This window comes from Diabrotica undecimpunctata, chromosome 7 (assembly GCF_040954645.1).
Source record: "Diabrotica undecimpunctata isolate CICGRU chromosome 7, icDiaUnde3, whole genome shotgun sequence".
NCBI lineage: Eukaryota > Metazoa > Arthropoda > Insecta > Coleoptera > Chrysomelidae > Diabrotica > Diabrotica undecimpunctata.
Genome location: NC_092809.1, coordinates 127,434,247 through 127,454,710, shown reverse-complemented (window position 1 = coordinate 127,454,710; position 20,464 = coordinate 127,434,247). Strand labels below are relative to the sequence as shown.

Here is a 20,464-nt window from a genome sequence, read left to right as displayed (position 1 = left end):
AAACAGAATTTACCTAAGTAATAATAGTTATATTTCATTTTATCCTTGCCATCCGCTATTTGTTTAATTGTAATTTTGTAAAATGGCAAGGAAATTAAACACTTTATAATGTGTCTGTAATACAAGCTGTTGTTATATTTTAGTTTATTGACCATATTTACGGTTTATTGGCTGTATTAATTGGCCGTATCATTTAACTGGCCGTATTATGAAGATTTATTAAATATATTGGAGGACCTAACCACTTAATTGGGAGGCCACATACACATGGAATAACTGCAGCTCTCAGGGGGACCTAACCGTCTAATTGAGAGGCCATACAAGCAGCCCATTGATGCCATCTCTGCCCTAAGTATCACCCTCACTATATTCATTGTTAAGCATTGGCAGGGTTGATTGTTTCTTGTTTTTAATAAATATGATTAGTTAAAAACTGTTTTATCTGCTATCAGCTAAGGGTTCATGGTTTGATTCCTAGTTTAAGACAAGACGAACTCACACTTGAGATACTGAGCTAAGCTTTCATGATTGATTGAGATATTATTTTTATAATAGTACTTCAATTCTCATAATTTATAATAGTCTTCTAATAACTTATAATAGTCTTCATTCAAGAGGCTGGTTCCGGTTCCAATTATTTAGAGCAACAGCTTCAAAGATACGAATAGCAATGATGATTGCCAAAGTCCGTAGCGGAAATAGCGCTTGAAGAAGAAGATTTCAATTCTCTTTGGTAGTCTTATCGTTACAATATTAAGATAGGACATCTGAGGTGAATAGTGTGTGTAATCTGTCACCCTCATTATGAGTATGGCCGAGTTATAGAAGAAATTTTGAAATGAGTTACAACGTACTGATACATTCCAATTAGGTACTTGTTTTTCCTTGGCCACCACAATTGTCTGAATAAAATCTGAATTTCAAATCGTTAGAGTCGGTTTTTATAGATGTTTATTCCAAATTCTCAGCAGGCACGAACCAATTTCTATGGCAACTGTACTGCCTTCTTCGTGCGAAGCATAGCTGTACACATTTTCCAGTTCCTTTTTTTGAAGTTTATTTAAGAGAAATGATAAGTTGATAGCTTAGATTTATAACAGAAAGCGGAAATTCTGGTTTTGATAAAGCCGCTTGTAGGTCAAAACAAGCAACTTTTTGTAAGTTACATTCTCTTGGTCAAGTATTTTTAGCTCCCGGCTTAAGTTTTTCTCCGTATGATGGTTATTATAAGCATCTTCTAGGGATATTTATTCTTCACTGACCGATTTTTTGTATTTTTCATAATACTGATATTGATCCATTTGGGAGAAAAGAATCTTCTTTTCTCATTGCGCCATCTCCTTTCGAAGGTTGGCGATCCAAATGGCAATTGTAGTTTTGGAAACTGCTGCGCGAGAGATCTCTGCGGACGAGCGGTCAAACCATCTCCTTAGGTCTTTCAGCCACGAGTTCTGGCGTCTTCCTACTGATCTTTTGCCCTGTACTTTTCCTTTCAGTATAACTTGAAGTAATTCATATCTTTCGCCTCTCAAAACATGACGCAAGTATTCCATTTTCCTCTCTTCGATTATTCTTAGTAATTCTTTTTGTTTACACATGCGACGAAGTACCTCAACATTAGTAACTCTTTGTATCCATGGAATCCTCAACATTCGTCTGTATATATACATCTCAAAGGCATTTATTTTTTTTTTATATTTCAGAGTCCATTGTCCAACTTTCACAGCCATACAGTAAGACAGAAAAAACGTAACATCTGATCATTCGGATTCTACGCTGTAGACTAAGGTCTGATCTTGTAAAAAGGGTGATCTTGGTGTCTTTGAACATACTAAAGTTTTAGTTTTGGAAACGTTTAGATGTAAACCGAACATTTCGCTGTGGTGAACTACCGCATTTTTTATATTTTTTAGTTCTTGTACGTTGCTTGCTATTAAGACGGTATCATCAGCATATCTGATGTTGTCGATGCTGATTCCGTTAATCTTAATTCCGCCTTGGACCTTGTCTAATGCTTCTCTGAATATAGACTCCGAATACAAATTAAAGAGTAGCGGTGATAGGACGCAACCCTGTCTCACTCCTCGTCGGATTTGTATGTCTTCAGATGTTAGAAAAGAATGCAGAGTTAAATTCGTAATTAAAAAGTTTACGATATAAAACAATTTTTACAAATTTATCATTGTTTCTTTGGCAATCAGCTTTATAATCATTGTACAGATCTGTCAATGTTTTACCTTCTTCTATATATTTTTTTAGGTACTACTTCTACAATAGTGGCTCTCCATTGTCGTAATTGAAGAAAGGTGTTTACGAACCCTGTTCATAGTTTCGTTGCAACATATTTTATGCATCCTATGTTTATCTCTTTGATCGTTGCTTATAAAGCCACTTTCTGTCTTCTAAATAACAGTTCGAATACATATATTAGTAACACACACTCTGATTTTTGTCTGATCACGGTTTTCTAAATAGAATGCATAATTATAACCACGGCTTGATGTGTCACCTTTATCTGCATATCGATATGTTGGTTTAATTATACACATGGATCTCAGAATATAACTTCGTTGTTCATTTATATTTCCCATTGACCAATTTTTTTCTAAGATCTGAGTTCTTTCTTGTAACGTGAATTTTTCATCACATTTCAGTCTACATGGATTGCAAGATGGACCTAAACTGCGAGCCTGTACAAGATTACCGTTGGTGTACTTTTGGCCTGAATTTCTAAGAAACTTTCTGACGCTTCTTTTCCATTGGTCTGGACAAGCCTTCCTTTTCCAACTTTTAGGTTTATTAATCGTCACGTCTTCTATCACCTAAAATGCCCAAAAGTAGACGATCCTCTTCTTGCGAACCAGTTGGTAAAATCTAAAATTTGCTAATTTTTTGTTTAAACCGGTAGATGTAAACAAAAATCATCTAAAGTTTTCTACTAAATCGATTATTTGGAATTAGACATTAAAATAATATTGATATTATTACTTGCGTTGCTCCTGCTAGATATAGGATTGATTATTCAGTTCTTTTCTGATAAACCTTTGGATCTGACATTTTTAAAACAATAAATTTATGCCTTTTATTTAAAGTGACACAAATTCAACTTTCGTACTGATACAGTCTGAAAATCTCTAAAATTGTCTGCTATACTGGCATAACTCAAAAGTGTCGGTATTGTATAGAAACTTGCTATTATTATTGTGCCAGTTTTGCAGGTTATAAATAAGGCTTTTTCAAGCCCTCTGGTGATGTTAACTCAATTTTGTCAATTTTTGAGTTAAGCCAGTATTGCATACAGTCGACGATATAGTCAGTCTATTAACCTCTAATAGCGTAGCCCATGTTTGTATCTTCTTTATAAATAAATAAGTTTTACTAAAATTAACGAACAGAGCTAGTTGATGTAATATAGATTAAAACATTCCAATGTTTATGCTATTTCATGAAAGGACCACAATACAAGTTGCTAGAAGTTATTAAACAAAAAAAAAATGTTTTTAAAAGTGTAGTTTAAAAGCCAGTTGGCCCCTTAATCTCAGAAAACAGATGAATTGATCATATAACCAGCTCTAGGTCTAAGCATATTAAAAAAAAGATAAGACAAAAGTGGAGCATTAAGCAATTAAAAATTACCAAACTTCGTATATGGTTAATATAAAAAAATAACTTACTGTTGCAGTGGTAATAGGCCTGCTTGTATAGCTAGTTGATACGGTTTATAATACTCCGGTTTTACTAAACATTCCGGTTTAATTGAACTCTCTATCAAAGGGGTTTCGGTAAGACCAGGACAAACAGCTATGACACGCACTTTGGTTCTTTCAAAGTGGAAAGGATCACCCCAACACACAGTCATTCCGGTAACAGCAAATTTTGTTGCTCCGTATACTGGCGCTATAGGCAACGCATTTACTCCATTAACAGAAGAGGTGTTTAGAATAACAGCTTCATTGCCTTGTTTGTATTGTTTTAAATATGTTTCCATGCCCAATATAATGCCATGAAGTGTTCCTTTCTGTAATAGAATACATAAAATCTCATTAACAATATGTCAATATGTACCTTTTTTAATAAATTAATTATACATATATATATATATATATATATATATATATATATATACATATATATATATATATATATATATATATATATATATATATATATATACAACACAACCAAACTTATATGGAATCACCCAGTATTTCCGATTTTGTAAAGTATTACTAAATTTAATAGTCAGTGTTGCCACCTCTAGCTCTAATACAAGCTTCAATCCGACGGGCAATGCCTCTAATCAAATCGTCAACTTGTTCTTGAGGTAAGTTTGCCCATTTTTCTAGAGCGGCTTGAATAAGCTAATCCGCATTACCTGGATTATCCCTTCGCGCTCTAACTCTTCTTTTAATGGGGTTCCACACATGCTAAATGGGATTAATATCAGGTGAGTAGGCAGGCCAGCTCAGAACAGTGACATCTTCAGTTTCCAGAAAGTCTGTGGCAACTCTGCTGGTATGTTAAGGGGCATTATCGTGCATGAAAATGAAAATATTTTTCACTGCACCTCGCGACAGCCTAACTATGGGTTCTAGTACCAAATCAAAATATCAGCGACCCGTTAAACCTTGCCGTAAGGGACGCAAAGGTGGTTTTTCTCCCATCATAATACCTCCCAAAAACATTACAGTTCCTTCTTTATATTTTGGAACGAATCTGGCAGTTTGCAGTCTAGCTTGTCTGTCTCGACCTCTTAAAACCGAATTTGACGGTCATCCGATCTCAGGCCAATTCTGGTTTCATCTGAAAAAAAGACATTTTGCCAATCTTCATTTGTCCAGTTCTGGTGTTCCAGACACCAATTCAGCCGATCAATTTTGTTCTGTCTGGATAACTTGTTAACCCTCAACTGTATCCTGCTAAATAAATTTTGGGAACGAAGTCTCTTTCGTACTGTTTCAACTGAACTGTCAACACCTGTAGTCGGCAAAAGTTGCCTTTGGAACTCTGGATGAGAAGAGGTTGGTCTTCTAGCTATTTGACCTAAAAACCGGTCTTCTCGATCACTAGTTACACTACGACGACTTTCTCTAGGCCTGTTCTTGAGTGTACCCAATTCTAAAAATCTTGCATATGTTTTTAAAACAACGCTGTACGAGACGTGTAGTGTAGCTGAAATTTGCCTTTGTGACATTCCCTGCTCAACAAGAGCAACAATTCTTCCCCTCTGAACATCTGACAAACCTACGTAGGGCATATTACCTTTTTTGAACACAAACTTAACTTTACTCTGACGTCTCGGTTTTACAACTTGACACAAATAATAAAATTTTTTAATGGGTACTTGATCAAATTTTATCAATTATGAATCGTATTTCCAACAAAAACCTTTATCTCTTATCTGCCAAAAAATTTCTTATTATTAGTAAGAAATACTGGGTGATTACATATAAGTTTGGTTGTGTATATAAATATATCTATATATATATATATATATATATATAAAAGAAATTTAATTTTTGCAGATAGAAGTTAAATATTGGGGAAATTTTCCCAATATTTAAGAGTTTGCTATATATATATATATATATATATATATATATATATATATATATATATATATATATATATATATATATATATATATATATATATTATTTATATATATGTATATAGAAACCAATAACGATAGATATAGTTTTTATTACTCTTATACTTACGACATTGATATCTACGGCCAGTGACATATTCACATCCTTAAATATGCCAGCATTATTGATGAGAATATCTACATATCTAAATGCGGTAACTGTAGCTAGAAAGGCATCTGAAATAAATTTAGAATGTAGTGATTACTATTATTATCAATTTCAAAATAATTTTAATATTGTTTTCTATCATCATCATCGTCACTATCATCACCATCATCATTATCACCATCCTTATCACTAATTTTGCCTTTTTCATTATACGAGGTCGGTTTCCCTAATTACATTGCTCCCTAAATTTTTAATTGGTGTCCAGTATTACTAATTTTTATCGACATGTCTTGTCTAAGCAACTCTTCCCGGGTCTTTTTTGATTTTCCTCTTCTCCTTCTCCCAGGAACTAGTAAATCAGCAATTTTTACTGCGTTGAGTTAAACGACTAAAACCGTTAGTTACCAATGAACAATTGGTAACTGTAGTTAATGAAATTAACTAAATAGGTGCCAATGAGAAGGAGATCAAAGAAGATTCCCCAAACTCAGACACGTGGAACAAGTACAAAAAAACCTAAAGACTCTAAATATAACCAATTAAATAAACAAAGCGAGTAAGAAGTTTCAACGATGAACGAATGTTTGAGAGCTAGATAAGACGAGCCAATTATTATGATTCAGTAGGTGTTAATAATTAATTAACTGCCATTTGGTAGGTAATACTAATAATTAATTATTAATATAATGTATATTTAAACTTACTTTCGAAGCTTTCTTTGTCAGTTACATCAGTTTTAACAAATATCACCCTATTTTTGCCGTACTTTTCTTGGAGTTCTGCCGTAACCTTGGTACCATTCCCTTCATTTACATCTGCTATTGTTATACCCTAAAAATAGTTTCAAGTACTAAGGTATATTACTTTTTAAACTTTTTTTTAAGTAATTAACAGTATTCGATTCATTGACCGTTTTACTTCTTAATATTTTGAAGATTTTACTGTAAAATATTTAAATTGTTTTTATATCGTTTCATTAAAGGAAGTTTAAACAACATCTTTCAATGTTTCATTAGATAAAGTTTAAGTTTTGGACCGTTCATCAATGACCGCGTATTATCCGTCCATGTAGACAGGTCAGTGCTGTATTGAATTTCTTCTTCTTTTTCTTCTTCTTCTTCTGTTTCTTCTTCTTCTTCTTCTTCTGCTTATTTTAAGACAATATCTTATTTTTTCGAAGTTGTAGCGATTCCGATATTCAGCGTTTGACTGGTCAGTGTCAGACTGGTGTTCGGTTTCTCTTTCTTTGCAATCTTTGCAACTCTATTAATATTCATTATATTAACGTCGTCTCTCCATGCACTTTTTCTGACTCTAGATCATTTAACAACTTCAGACGATGGATGTTACACAGGGTCCTGATATCGCTGCTCTTAGGGTGTTTATGTCTATTATTTGTAGTAGTTGCATAAGAGTGTTTGTTTCTTCCCATCTTTGTATGGTGTAGGTCAGAATAGGTCTTACACAGACCCAAAAAATTATATGAAAGCCTGGTACTAAAGTGTATACACAAAAAACTAGTCAGGTTGATACAGCTTACTGTTGCTGACACCAAAGCAGCTATATTAATACAAAATATACAGACTGGCAACTTTGACATCACTAACAGTATAAGACAAGGAGACGCACTTTCAGCGCTATTGCTTAACGTCTTATTTTAAATCTCCAAAGTAGACATTGGCAGTAAGTTTTTATCCCCGTCCAAACAAACACCTGCATATGAAGATAACGATATGATAGTCGTAATGAGACAGCAATAAAAAGACTTTCGAAGATCTTTAAGAAATATCTTCGACAAGAACATCAAGTGCACGACGAAACAATAAAAAGTCATTTTTGATTGGAATTCTGTAATTTGACTTTGTAATATTTCAATTATTGCATGATTTCAATTTTGACTTGGCCAGAACGGCCGCTCTCTCGGCTCCCCCAACTTTCATCGATCATAACTCCGGAACTAACAATTTAATCATATTTTTTTTAAGAAGCGTTTGTTAAAGTAGTTTCAATATATACTTTGAAAAAAATGGTCAACAATTTAAAAAGTTAGCCTAATTGGTTATTGGCTTCAAATTCAAAATTGATTTACGATTGGACCTCCTAATTAAAACAAATTTTAATTTTTCAACATAGATTTGACAGTTTGAATTTCTGTATGCCATAAAAGTTGTCAAAACTGTCCAAAAATGTCCAAAAATATAATCTGAAGATTTTAGTTTTGGACTTCATCATTTTAAAAATTTCAGATAAATTTTTCTGCAAGAATAAAAGTTAAAAATAGTATGTACCAATTGTGGTGGTACATGAAAATTTTTGATTAATTTTTCAATTAATATATCGAGACAAACACCACTATATGCTCCACCAATCCAACCTATGTTTAATCATTCGATTTACAGTTTTCAGAACACAGGACATAACTTAGATAAGTGTGTACGAATGAACGGAATTAGGATTTTCTCCTTGGTTGAATATGGGGATAATAAGATTAGATTATATGTCAGGTCGTTAAGGCCATGCAGTCTAACCACACTTCGACCTACAAAGGTATTTCGTGCATTCCGCGTTGATTATCGTAATCGACACGGTTCAACCCGGAAGACTGTTGAGTTTAATATTAATTCCTGTAATAGTATTAATCTTAGCTCTAGGTTTAATAATTGTACTAACCACGAAAACCTTGCGGAACATACATAACATATATATATATATATATATATATATATATATATATATATATATATATATATATATATATATATATATATATATGTATATATATATATATAAATATATGTATATATATATATATATATATATATATATATATATATATATATATATATATATATATATATATATATATACCATGCGGTCCATATGTATGGAATAAATTCATTTTTGGCGTTATTATGTACTATCTGAAAAAAACCTGTAAGGATTTTTATTCTTAAATTGACAATTTACGATATGAAAATATTATCCCCTTCCAGCACCCCCTCGAAAATTTTAAATAACAAAGGGGGTCGTGTGGCACCTTGTTAGAAAGGGATTTTAGTCCTCTGTTTAAAAATATAAAGTTTTTTAAGTTTGGTGCAATCATAACTAAGAAAATTGATTTTTGAGATGTAAAATTTTGATAATGTCTCTATCACAAAACTTTAGGTTGAATGAATATAATAGTGTCACATAATATTTAGAATGTATTTTTTATTGTAATTTTCAATTAAATTATATGTTCAAAATGACCACCATTCACTTTTTGACAATAGCCGAGGTGATTTTAAAATTCTCTCACCTCGGGGTACATTTTGTACGACCTCGGGGGTTATTTTGTTAATTTCTTCCGTTATCCTAACTTTTAAATCAGCAATACTGTTTGGTCTATTAAAATATACTTTAGATTTTAAATAACCCCATAAGAAGTAATCGAGAGGAGTCAAATCTGAGATGTAGCCGGCCATTCGATCTTTCCACGTCTTCCAATCCACCTATTGGGAAAAACCTCGTTTAAATAATTTATAACTATACATGCAAAATGCGGATGGCTCTGTCTTGTTGATAGTAAATAGATCGATCTATCTCATTTTTATGATTGACATCAGGAAAAAATCTTCGTAATGTAGGCACTAAAAAGTTAATTAAAAAATCTAGATAAACCTCACCATCAATTGTGTCCTCAAAAAAATAAGAACCAATAATTTTATTGTTATTGATACCAGTCCAAATGTTAATTTTTTTTAGGATATTGCGTGAGTCTCACACACCAAGTGAGGATTTTGTCTGAGTTTGTTAACCGTTTCGTTTAAATGAAACGTCGCTTCATCAGAAAAAACTATTTTGTTTATGAACTGCAAATCTGCGTTCATTCTGTCCATCATCATTTCACATAATTCTTGCCTCTATCGGGATCATCTTCATTTAACTTCTGAACCAACTGAACTTTGTAAGGGTGGTATTTTTCTTTATGCAAAACTCTCAAAATAGATGATTTACTTACATCATTGACGGCGGCCAGTTTTCGAGTTGTCTAATGCGGATTTTCCTCAATCTCTAGAAGTACATCTAACTTTTTTTCATCGGTAAATTTAACATTTCTACCTGGTTTTTCAACATTTTTTACATGCCCAGTATAACAAAACTTCTGTTCAATTTTTTTAACTGTCGACTGCGAAACTTGTTGACCAGGGTATTTATTATTAAACATTTCATAAACCTCGTTTTGAGTTCTTGTTTTATTACCAAAACCAATCATAATTAAAATGTCTATTCTTTGAGTCTCAGACAAATGAGACATAATTAAATTTAATACGCGCACAAATATTATACTGATGTCTTTTAGTAACTTTAAATACCTAAATGACAGCAGCCTACTAAAATCATATTATTTGTTTATTTGGCTTTTTGACTAATATTTTATTATTTTCAAAGGTGTTTCCCTAATGTTTAGCAGAACAGATTCGAAAATACCTGATTATTTCTAAAGTATATTTTAATAGACCCGGCAATATTGCTGATTTAAAAGTTAGGATAACGATAGAAACTAACAAAATAACCTTCGCGGTCATACAAAAAGTTGTACGAGAATTCCAAAATCGCCTCGGTTATTGTCAAGAAGTGAATGATGGTGGTCAAGTTGGACATTTAATTTAATTGTAAAAATCAATTTTCTCAATTATGATTGCACAAACTCAAAAAAGTTTATATTGCTGAACAGAGGACTAAAATCCCTTTTTAACTACGTGCCACAATACCTCCTTTGTTATTTAAAATTTTCGAGGGGGTGCTTATAATTTAAAGGGGGTGCTGGAAGGAGATAATATTTTCATACTGTAAATTGTCAATTTAAGAATAAAAATTGACCTGTTTCAGGTTTTTTTCAGATAGTACATAATAACGCTAAAAATGAATTTATTCCATACATATGACCGCATGGTATATATACAATATATATATATATATATATATATATATATATATATATATATATATATATATATATATATATATATATATATATATATATATATATATATATATATAAATCTGTTTTGGATGGGTTGGAGTCAATAAAAGGGGCTATTGGCTAACTATTTATTTTCTCGATCTTGCAATTGTGTTTACAATTATTTTCAAGAGCTGCTAAAAAATATAAAATATCTTACAAAGAGGAACTAGAAAAAAAAATTATATTAACTCACCAAATAAAATTAGTTTTGTTAATAAATTGCTGCTTAACATATTTAAAAAAAAACTATTCTAAAAACTGTCTTATTTAATAAATGTTTCTTAAATTTTGTAATATAATTTGGAAAAACTTCTTTAACACAAAAACAATTGAATTGATAAATATGTTAGAATAGCGACCAATTACAAATAAGCCTCAATGTCATAAATGCCAACTTAAAATTTTTATTCTTGACAGTTATATTGCCAAAAAAATAAAATTTTGTTTAAAAATTCTTTTTTTATTTAGTAATAAAAAAGAAGATTTATTCATCATTGATAGATGTCTGAAAAAATGTAACAAGTTAATGGAAAATTAAATCAAAATGTGATATTTTACTGATTCTATAAATAAACTATAAAGAAATAATATAATTATAAATTTTGCTTAGATTTTGAATTTCTGATCTTTTGTGGTTTTATATGTTTATATGGTTAATATATATATATATATATATATATATATATATATATATATATATATATATATATATATGTATATATATATATATATTATATTTATATATATATATATATATATATATATATATATATATATATATATATATATATATATATGTATATTATATATATATATTGTTATGCTATTTAAATTGTATTATATTGCTTACTTAGGAAAAATCCTGTCTATATTTATTAAATGAACTAATCTCCAATTAATCACAATAAATCAGCATTAATTAATTACAATCTCAGGCTATTTAAATTGTACGATTTACCTTTGATCGTGGATTCAAAATATTTTCCAATTGGCGTCCTAATCGGGATAGGTAATATGACCTGAATAAAATACATAGAATTTCAACTGAACTATATGTGAGATGTCCTTTATTTTAATGAAATTTTATATAACAATCAATCCTGTAATATTTGCAATATACTAACTTTAAATATATGAGAAGTTGTTTTCTATCATGGACCCAAATGTTATTTTACATTGATTTTTAATATGTGTTATAACTAAGCTCTTTTTATAATTCCTTTTTTTTTTAAGTGATCGCAAAATTAACTGTCTCTATTATTTATTCAATTTATTTAATTAATAAATGAAAATCACACTCCGGCTCTAATGAAATTTGACTGACCTTTCCTTCTCTGCCGTTGCAATTCTATGGCCACGCCACAACAAAAAAATCCTTTCTCTGCTTCTGCTCCTATTGTGGTCCAGATGACGTACACCTTTCTCCTATCTGTCCTTGTATCTCCAAATGTTTCCGGCTTCGTTTGCTATTAATATTCTTATGCCCTTTGGTTTTCTATCTCTCTGTACCCCGTTCCTCACACTGGTCAGCTTTTACACCGCAAATAAACACACCCGGTAAATTACGTCTTCGGGACTTCAAACAAACACAAATCACAAAGCTCCTTCCTTCTTGGACGACGAAAACTGACTAACTAACTTTTTTTTCTCTCTCCTATCTCATAGCCAAAAACCAACCTCCTTGCATTCAAAATTTGACCAATAAAAATCATCCACCTCTTGTAACGTATATCGTTACCACCCAACTCTCTCTATAAAACGTCATTCGGGTAATTCCAAAAAACAACCTTCTTTAATTATTCTAACTAAATCTATCTACTTTACAAATATTTCTTACTAATAGCTACAAACGATACCTGTTTCTCAATTCAATGTCTTTTGTTAATAAACTTTTACCGATATAATCTTTCGGGGAGAAAACCACCGCAAATCCCGGTCCATTGTTCAACACTTTCTATATACACTTTTATTCCGGGTAAAACCATTTCACAATAACCGACTTATTTAAATTTCTTATCGATAATATTTGAAAGTCTTGTCTCTGAGGCCTAATGAACAATTCTTCGAACAACTTAAAATACATATTTTGTCTTATACAGGATGTTTGAAAATTCATATGCCCGTGTCTTTATGAAATATCAATAATTTTAATTTTTATTTAAGTAATAAAATTTGTATATCGGTTTTTTATTGCTTATGGACATTCAAAAGTACAACAAATCCCCGCCTTTGTAATCGATAAAATTTATCAATTTATGCAACTAAATTTTTTCGAGGCAAAATAAACGCACTTCCTGTATGCTATCTGTACTTATGCTACGTATTATCCTATCCTACTATCTACTTTATACAAATTTAAATCTTCATTCGTGATATTTATATACATCATGGATATTATAAATACCTCTGATCTTTTCAGAATCCATATGTTTCAACTCATAGCTGTTTACTCCATCTTCGTTGTTTACTATGTATGGCCCTTCGAAAACAGGCATCAATTTTGCGCAGATACCGGTCTGAAGATTTGACACTCTTAATGCTCTTACCATTACTTTGTCACCCTTTTGGAAAGTTACTGGTCTTCGTTTCCTATTATGACCTTGTCTCTGGATGTATTTCTCATTGCTTCTTCTTAATCTCCTCTGAACGGTTTCTATAACCTGTCGATACTCTCTTTGTTCTGGATCTTCCCACGGTCTTATCGGCATGACGCCTTTCATGATGTATTCTGGTGTTTCTTTCGTTACTGTACTTGGCATGGAATTTAGGTACATCTCTATTTCTCCCAATTTTCTGTCCCATCGCCGATGTTGACCATCCGTTGCAATGCGAAGAAATTTCGTTACCTCTTGTATAAATCGCTCAGAAGGATTACTTTGGGGATGCCTGATGCTTACAAAGTTCGTCTCGATTCCCCGTTCTCTAAGCTGTCCCTTGAAACGATCATTTCGGAAGTACGTTGCATTGTCTAGTAAAATTTTTCTTGGGGTTCCTACCGTAGCGATGAAATTGTCTATTTTTCTCAATATTTCTTCCCCTTTTGTGGTGCGGCAACTATATAATTTTACGTATTTTGAGAACACATCCACCATCACCAGAATATGCTTGTTCCTTTGCGTGGTCACAATTAGATCGCTTAACATGTCGATGGCTATAATGTCCAGGTTGTTCCGGGATACAATGCTCTTTGCAATATTTTCGTTTTTAAAATTCCTGCTCTTGTATTTCTGGCATACTTCGCATTTCTGTGTGATCTCTTTTGCAATGCGGTAATCTTGTCGACTGATGTAGTTTTCCCTAAATACAAGCCATACCTTTCTACTGCCAATATGTCCATTTTCCTCGTGTAGTTTCTTGATGATTCTTTCTGCCAATGTCGGTGTCACTAAATATAATTCCTTTCCGTCTATTCTCTTAAAAAATATCTCGTTTTCTAGCTCTGCTCTTCTCTTTTCTTTTTCTTCTAGGCCTTCCTGGTCGGTCCTTATCTCATTTAACGAAAATATCCCTTCGTCTTGTGTCAGTATATTCAATCCCACATGTACTGTAATTGTCTCCTTTTTTCCTGTATCTTCGTCCCGTGTTAAAGCGTCAGCTATTATGTTGTCTTTCCCTTTGATGTATCGAAATTGGAAATCATACTCTTGTAAGAGCAGAATGCCTCTGTGTATTCTGTTATTTACCAATCGATTCTTCATGATGTGTATCAATGCTGCATGATCCGTTTCGATGGTGAATTTAGCTCCCAATAAGTAAAACCTTAATTTGTTTACGCAAAATAGTACACTGGCGAATTCCAACTCGGTGACACTGTATTTTCTCTCATGTGTTTTAGTCACTCGAGATATAAAACATCGGAACCTCTTGGCCGTTTTGTATTTGCGACAACACTCCTGCAAATTTCTGTATCGACGCATCCGTACGAAGTATAAACGGCAAATTGTAAATAGGGTGATATATTTTTGTTCCTTTAGCAAATTCTTGTTTCAATATTTTGAAAGCTTCCTCCTGTTCTTCTTTCCAATTCCATTTTGTCCCTTTCTTTAACAATTTTATTAAAGGAATTTCCTTTTGGCTTAAATCGGGAATTAATTTCTTGAAATAATTTATCGTACCGAGAAACCCTCGCAATGTTTTTAGATTTGTTGGTCTTGGGTATTCGTCGATGAGCTTTACTCTGTCCTCGGCTAGACTTACAGTTTCGGTGTCAAGTTTGAAACCCAAATAAATCACTTCCTTTTGAAAAAATTGACATTTTTCAATGTTTAGTTTTAATCCCGCTGTGTCCAATTCTTTCAAAATTATTTTGATATGTTCCACATGACTCTGCATATCTTGTGAAAAAATTAATAAATCGTCGATGTAATGGACGATGAACTCTTCATGGTGATTCAAAATGGTATGCAAAGCTCGTACAAGTGCTGCACAGGCGCTTTGTAATCCAAACGGAACTACCTTAAATCGGTATACTATACCATCAATTGAAAAGGCAGTGTAGTTTCTACACTTTTCAGCCAAAGGTATTAACCAAAAACTATGCTTTAGATCAATTTTTGAGAAAATATGTGATCCCGTGATTCTTCCAAAAATGGCCTCGATATTTAACGGTGATTCATATTGTGATACTGTGTGTTGGTTGATATTTCGGGCATCTAAACAGAGTCTTAACTCTCCACTGCTCTTCTTCACTATCACAATTGGGTTAATATAGGGTGAGTCACATCTCTCAATGATTTGATCTTCCAACATTTTTTTGATTTCTTGCTTTACTTCTTGCCGATACTTATAAGGAATTGGATAAGTCTTCGATCGAAAATTTCCCAAGTTTTTCACCTCAAATGAGTGCTCGTATTTTGTGGCCACTCGGTTTTCCTCATTTATCAGCGTTTCATAGTCTCTTAAAATTATACGCAAATCATTTTCTTTGCCTTCTCCACATATCAATTTTTTGTCTCTCCCATCAACTTTTTCGCACATATTCACCGTGTACTCCGTGTCTTCTTCAAACACCACTGTCTCCATTGTGTCCTCTTCATTTTCCTTTGTTTTTTTTTTTGTTGGGCTCGTCTCTTCTTTTGAGGAATCCCAAGTTTTGCTTTCATTTCTTGTCAAAATTTGTCCATCTTCTTCTCCTGAGCTCGTCTCATCTTTTGAGGAATCCCAGGTTTTTTTTTCTTTGATCTTTTTCAGACCTTTTCCCCTCTTTCTTCCTTTTCCTTTCTTCGTCGCCAGGTTCATTTCCACCGTTTGTTCTTTCTCTGATTCGTCCGTAATTTGTTTCTCTTGTTCCTTATCCTGTTCTTCTTCTTCTTCCTTTGTTATTTTCATCGTATTGGTTTTGAAGTCGATCACTACATGTTTTTCCGTTAATTCGTCAACGCCTACAATCATGTCATGTGACATATTTGGCATTATTACACATTGAAGTGCATACATATTTTTTTTCAATCGTACCATTACTCGTATACCTTCATTTATTGTTGCCAATGTCCGTTTATTTGCGCCCACTAAATTCACCCTAGGTATTTTATAAATTAGACTTGTTAAATTTACTTCTTCGATTAATTTTCTGTTGACCAGTGTTATTTCAGAGCCTGTGTCTATCATAATTTTAATTGGTTTCTCATTTATAAATCCATCCACAAATTTTAAATTAACTCCATTTCTCTTTTCATTGTTTCCTGCCAGTTTAATAAATTCCTTGGGGTGACAAAAAATTCCTGTTTGTTTCTTCGTTTTTAGTGAGCGCCTTCTTGAAAACACGCCTGTTGTTCTTCTGTGTTTTCTCTCCCGTCATCTTCTCTCTCATATTCATTTTCTTCTCTTTGCATATTATTTATTTCTCTTCTGTTCTCTTTTGGTCTATCATTCCCGTATCGATTACCGCGAGATTCCTGTTCATTCCGTGGGTTATTGTATCTGTTTCCTTGGTATGGGCGGTTATTTCTACTCTGATTTTCCCGATCCCTGTTTTCATTCCATCTCTGGGTTCTGGGTTCATAATTCTCTCTTCCGTTCGGTCTATTTTCATATCCCCGTCTAGGTATGAATTCTCGTCTTGTATAATCTCTTCTAAAATTTTGACCTCTATCTCTATATTCTTGGTTTTCTCTTTGTCTATAATTTTCTTGCGGTCTTCTTTCTCTTCTTTCATGCCTACGTGATTCTCTCATTTGCAAAAATTGACATAAGCTGTCAATGTCCTTGTAATTTTGGAGATTTATGTGGTCTTCCAAGGTATCTTCAAAATGTCGCGATATCAACTCTACCAATTGTTCTGATGAATAATTATATTGCAAATGTTTTGCATTATTATAGAGTTGTAATGCGTACATCTTTTCTGATACGCCCATCCTCTCATGGTATTTTCCATTTTGTAACTCTTTATTTACTTGTAGTTGCTGGATTTTTCCCCAGAAATAATTTAAGAATCTTCTCTCAAAATCTTGCCAATTGTCCAATTCTTCTTCCTTGCTGACAAACCAAAGATTTGCCTCTTCTGTGAGATGGTTTCTGATGGTTTCCTTTGCTGTTGCAAACGGTCCTATGTATTTGACTTTTTCCTTTAGGTTATTTATAAAAGGCACTGGGTGTATTTTCCTTATATCCCCGCCAAATCGTACTTTTACGTCGTCTGTGCTATGTACGATGACTTCCTTTCTTTCTACTCCTCTTATCTCCATCTCTGCAATTTGTTTAAATCTCCTTTCCGTTTCTTTCCGGTCTTCTTGTAGCGCATTTTCCAATTTTATTTCTATCTGTTCTAATTCCCTTTTTTGCATACTCTGAATATCCTTCATTTTAGTTTCGATTTCTTCTCTCTGCAATTCTATTTTCCTCTCTGTTTCTTCCCTACTTCTTTCTAAACAGACTTTTATTTCGTTTTCATATTTGTCCATACGCGTTTCCATTTTTTGTTCCATTTTTCTTTGGTTTTCTTCTAAATTGTCCAATTTTTGTTCCGTTCTTCGTTGTGATTCATCCATTATGTGTTTTGTTTCCATTTGATTTTTATCCATTTTTTGTGACGATTCTTGTATTTGTTGTGTCTGTATTTGCATCATAGCTAATAATTTTTCTAACATCCCTGTTTCTTTTCTTTCCTCCATTATTGTAGCATTTCCTTCATTATCCGATCCTTCATCAATAATTGTTTCCTCTTCTATCTTATCCTCTTTCCTTTCTTGCGTTTTGCTTTGACTCCTTGTGGTCGACATGTTCGTTAGATTATTTATCCCCGCCAAATATGAAACTTTGAAATTTGTGCAATAATATCCCCGCCAAATATAAAATTCTACTGGTCTGTTGCAACAAACGGGACTTTTCCTGTTCAAATGTAATAACTCTTGAGTACGAGTATCAAATTTCAATATCCCACAAATAAATCAAATGGTAAAATATCAAATGTCAAAATCAATCAAATAATTCAAGTATGGTAAAATTATCAAATTTAAATATCACACAAATAAATCAATTATGGTAACCTATAAATTGTCAATATCACGAATAAATCAATTATGGTAAATTGTATCTTAAAAAAAATATATAAATCTTTATGTCCTCAATTTTTACATAATATTTCACTTTATCCCCGGCATATAAACTTTCAAATATCTGCTCGTCTACTCCTATCCTTTCAAATTTGCCAACTAGAAATATTTTTCAAAGCTTTACACGTTGGGGGCCATTTTGTTATGCTATTTAAATTGTATTATATTGCTTACTTAGGAAAAATCCTGTCTATATTTATTAAATGAACTAATCTCCAATTAATCACAATAAATCAGCATTAATTAATTACAATCTCAGGCTATTTAAATTGTACGATTTACCTTTGATCGTGGATTCAAAATATTTTCCAATTGGCGTCCTAATCGGGATAGGTAATATGACCTGAATAAAATACATAGAATTTCAACTGAACTATATGTGAGATGTCCTTTATTTTAATGAAATTTTATATAACAATCAATCCTGTAATATTTGCAATATACTAACTTTAAATATATGAGAAGTTGTTTTCTATCATGGACCCAAATGTTATTTTACATTGATTTTTAATATGTGTTATAACTAAGCTCTTTTTATAATTCCTTTTTTTTTTAAGTGATCGCAAAATTAACTGTCTCTATTATTTATTCAATTTATTTAATTAATAAATGAAAATCACACTCCGGCTCTAATGAAATTTGACTGACCTTTCCTTCTCTGCCGTTGCAATTCTATGGCCACGCCACAACAAAAAAATCCTTTCTCTGCTTCTGCTCCTATTGTGGTCCAGATGACGTACACCTTTCTCCTATCTGTCCTTGTATCTCCAAATGTTTCCGGCTTCGTTTGCTATTAATATTCTTATGCCCTTTGGTTTTCTATCTCTCTGTACCCCGTTCCTCACACTGGTCAGCTTTTACACCGCAAATAAACACACCCGGTAAATTACGTCTTCGGGACTTCAAACAAACACAAATCACAAAGCTCCTTCCTTCTTGGACGACGAAAACTGACTAACTAACTTTTTTTTCTCTCTCCTATCTCATAGCCAAAAACCAACCTCCTTGCATTCAAAATTTGACCAATAAAAATCATCCACCTCTTGTAACGTATATCGTTACCACCCAACTCTCTCTATAAAACGTCATTCGGGTAATTCCAAAAAACAACCTTCTTTAATTATTCTAACTAAATCTATCTACTTTACAAATATTTCTTACTAATAGCTACAAACGATACCTGTTTCTCAATTCAATGTCTTTTGTTAATAAACTTTTACCGATATAATCTTTCGGGGAGAAAACCACCGCAAATCCCGGTCCATTGTTCAACACTTTCTATATACACTTTTATTCCGGGTAAAACCATTTCACAATAACCGACTTATTTAAATTTCTTATCGATAATATTTGAAAGTCTTGTCTCTGAGGCCTAATGAACAATTCTTCGAACAACTTAAAATACATATTTTGTCTTATACAGGATGTTTGAAAATTCATATGCCCGTGTCTTTATGAAATATCAATAATTTTAATTTTTATTTAAGTAATAAAATTTGTATATCGGTTTTTTATTGCTTATGGACATTCAAAAGTACAACAATATATATATATATATATATATATATATATATATATATATATATATATATATATATATATATATATATTATATATATATATATATTTACATATTTTATTTTATTATTTAAAATTGATTACCTACCTTAACTCCATTCTCCAACAAAGCCTTTGCATGTTCTAATCCCAAACCTGAGGCACCTCCAGTAATTAATGCCACTTTATTTTTTATTTCGAACACCATTTTTAAACCTGATTCGCACAGATATTAGCGATATTATTTTTGTTACTGGTGTGAATTTACCAAATTAATGTTTTATATTTATCATGTTCGGCTTTTTTAATATCTTCAAGGTGAGCAGATAAAATGCCTAGGAACTGGTTTACTTGTCTTTAAATTATTGTGATTTTGATAATTAATTAACATATTGATAAAAAAAGTACATAAATAAAACTGTAATTATGTTTGTGATAAAAATGTTATAAAAAAAAAACAGGAAGAATTTGATAAATATAATTTTTTTTAATTGCTTTCGATTGTTTAACCCATTTACTCATAAGAAATAAATAGTATATTATTACTAATGTATAGTCATTTATAACTTAATGCATAGTCATTTATAGAG

The 20,464-nt window shown here is 32.0% G+C and overlaps 1 protein-coding gene across 1 annotated transcript in view; it reads right to left on the bottom strand.

The window, feature by feature from the left end:
- The window catches only part of LOC140446974 (15-hydroxyprostaglandin dehydrogenase [NAD(+)]-like), a 29,241-nt gene extending 9,068 nt beyond the window's left edge, over positions 1-20,173 (bottom strand). The window contains exons 1-4 of the mRNA XM_072539570.1: positions 19,984-20,173; positions 6,464-6,590; positions 5,721-5,827; positions 3,675-4,018 (exon numbers count right to left, since the gene is read on the bottom strand). Of these exons, the coding sequence (XP_072395671.1) occupies positions 3,675-4,018; positions 5,721-5,827; positions 6,464-6,590; positions 19,984-20,082 (677 nt within the window). The 5' untranslated portion in view covers positions 20,083-20,173. The remainder of the gene's footprint in view (positions 1-3,674; positions 4,019-5,720; positions 5,828-6,463; positions 6,591-19,983) is intronic.
- Positions 20,174-20,464: the final 291 nt, after the last annotated feature.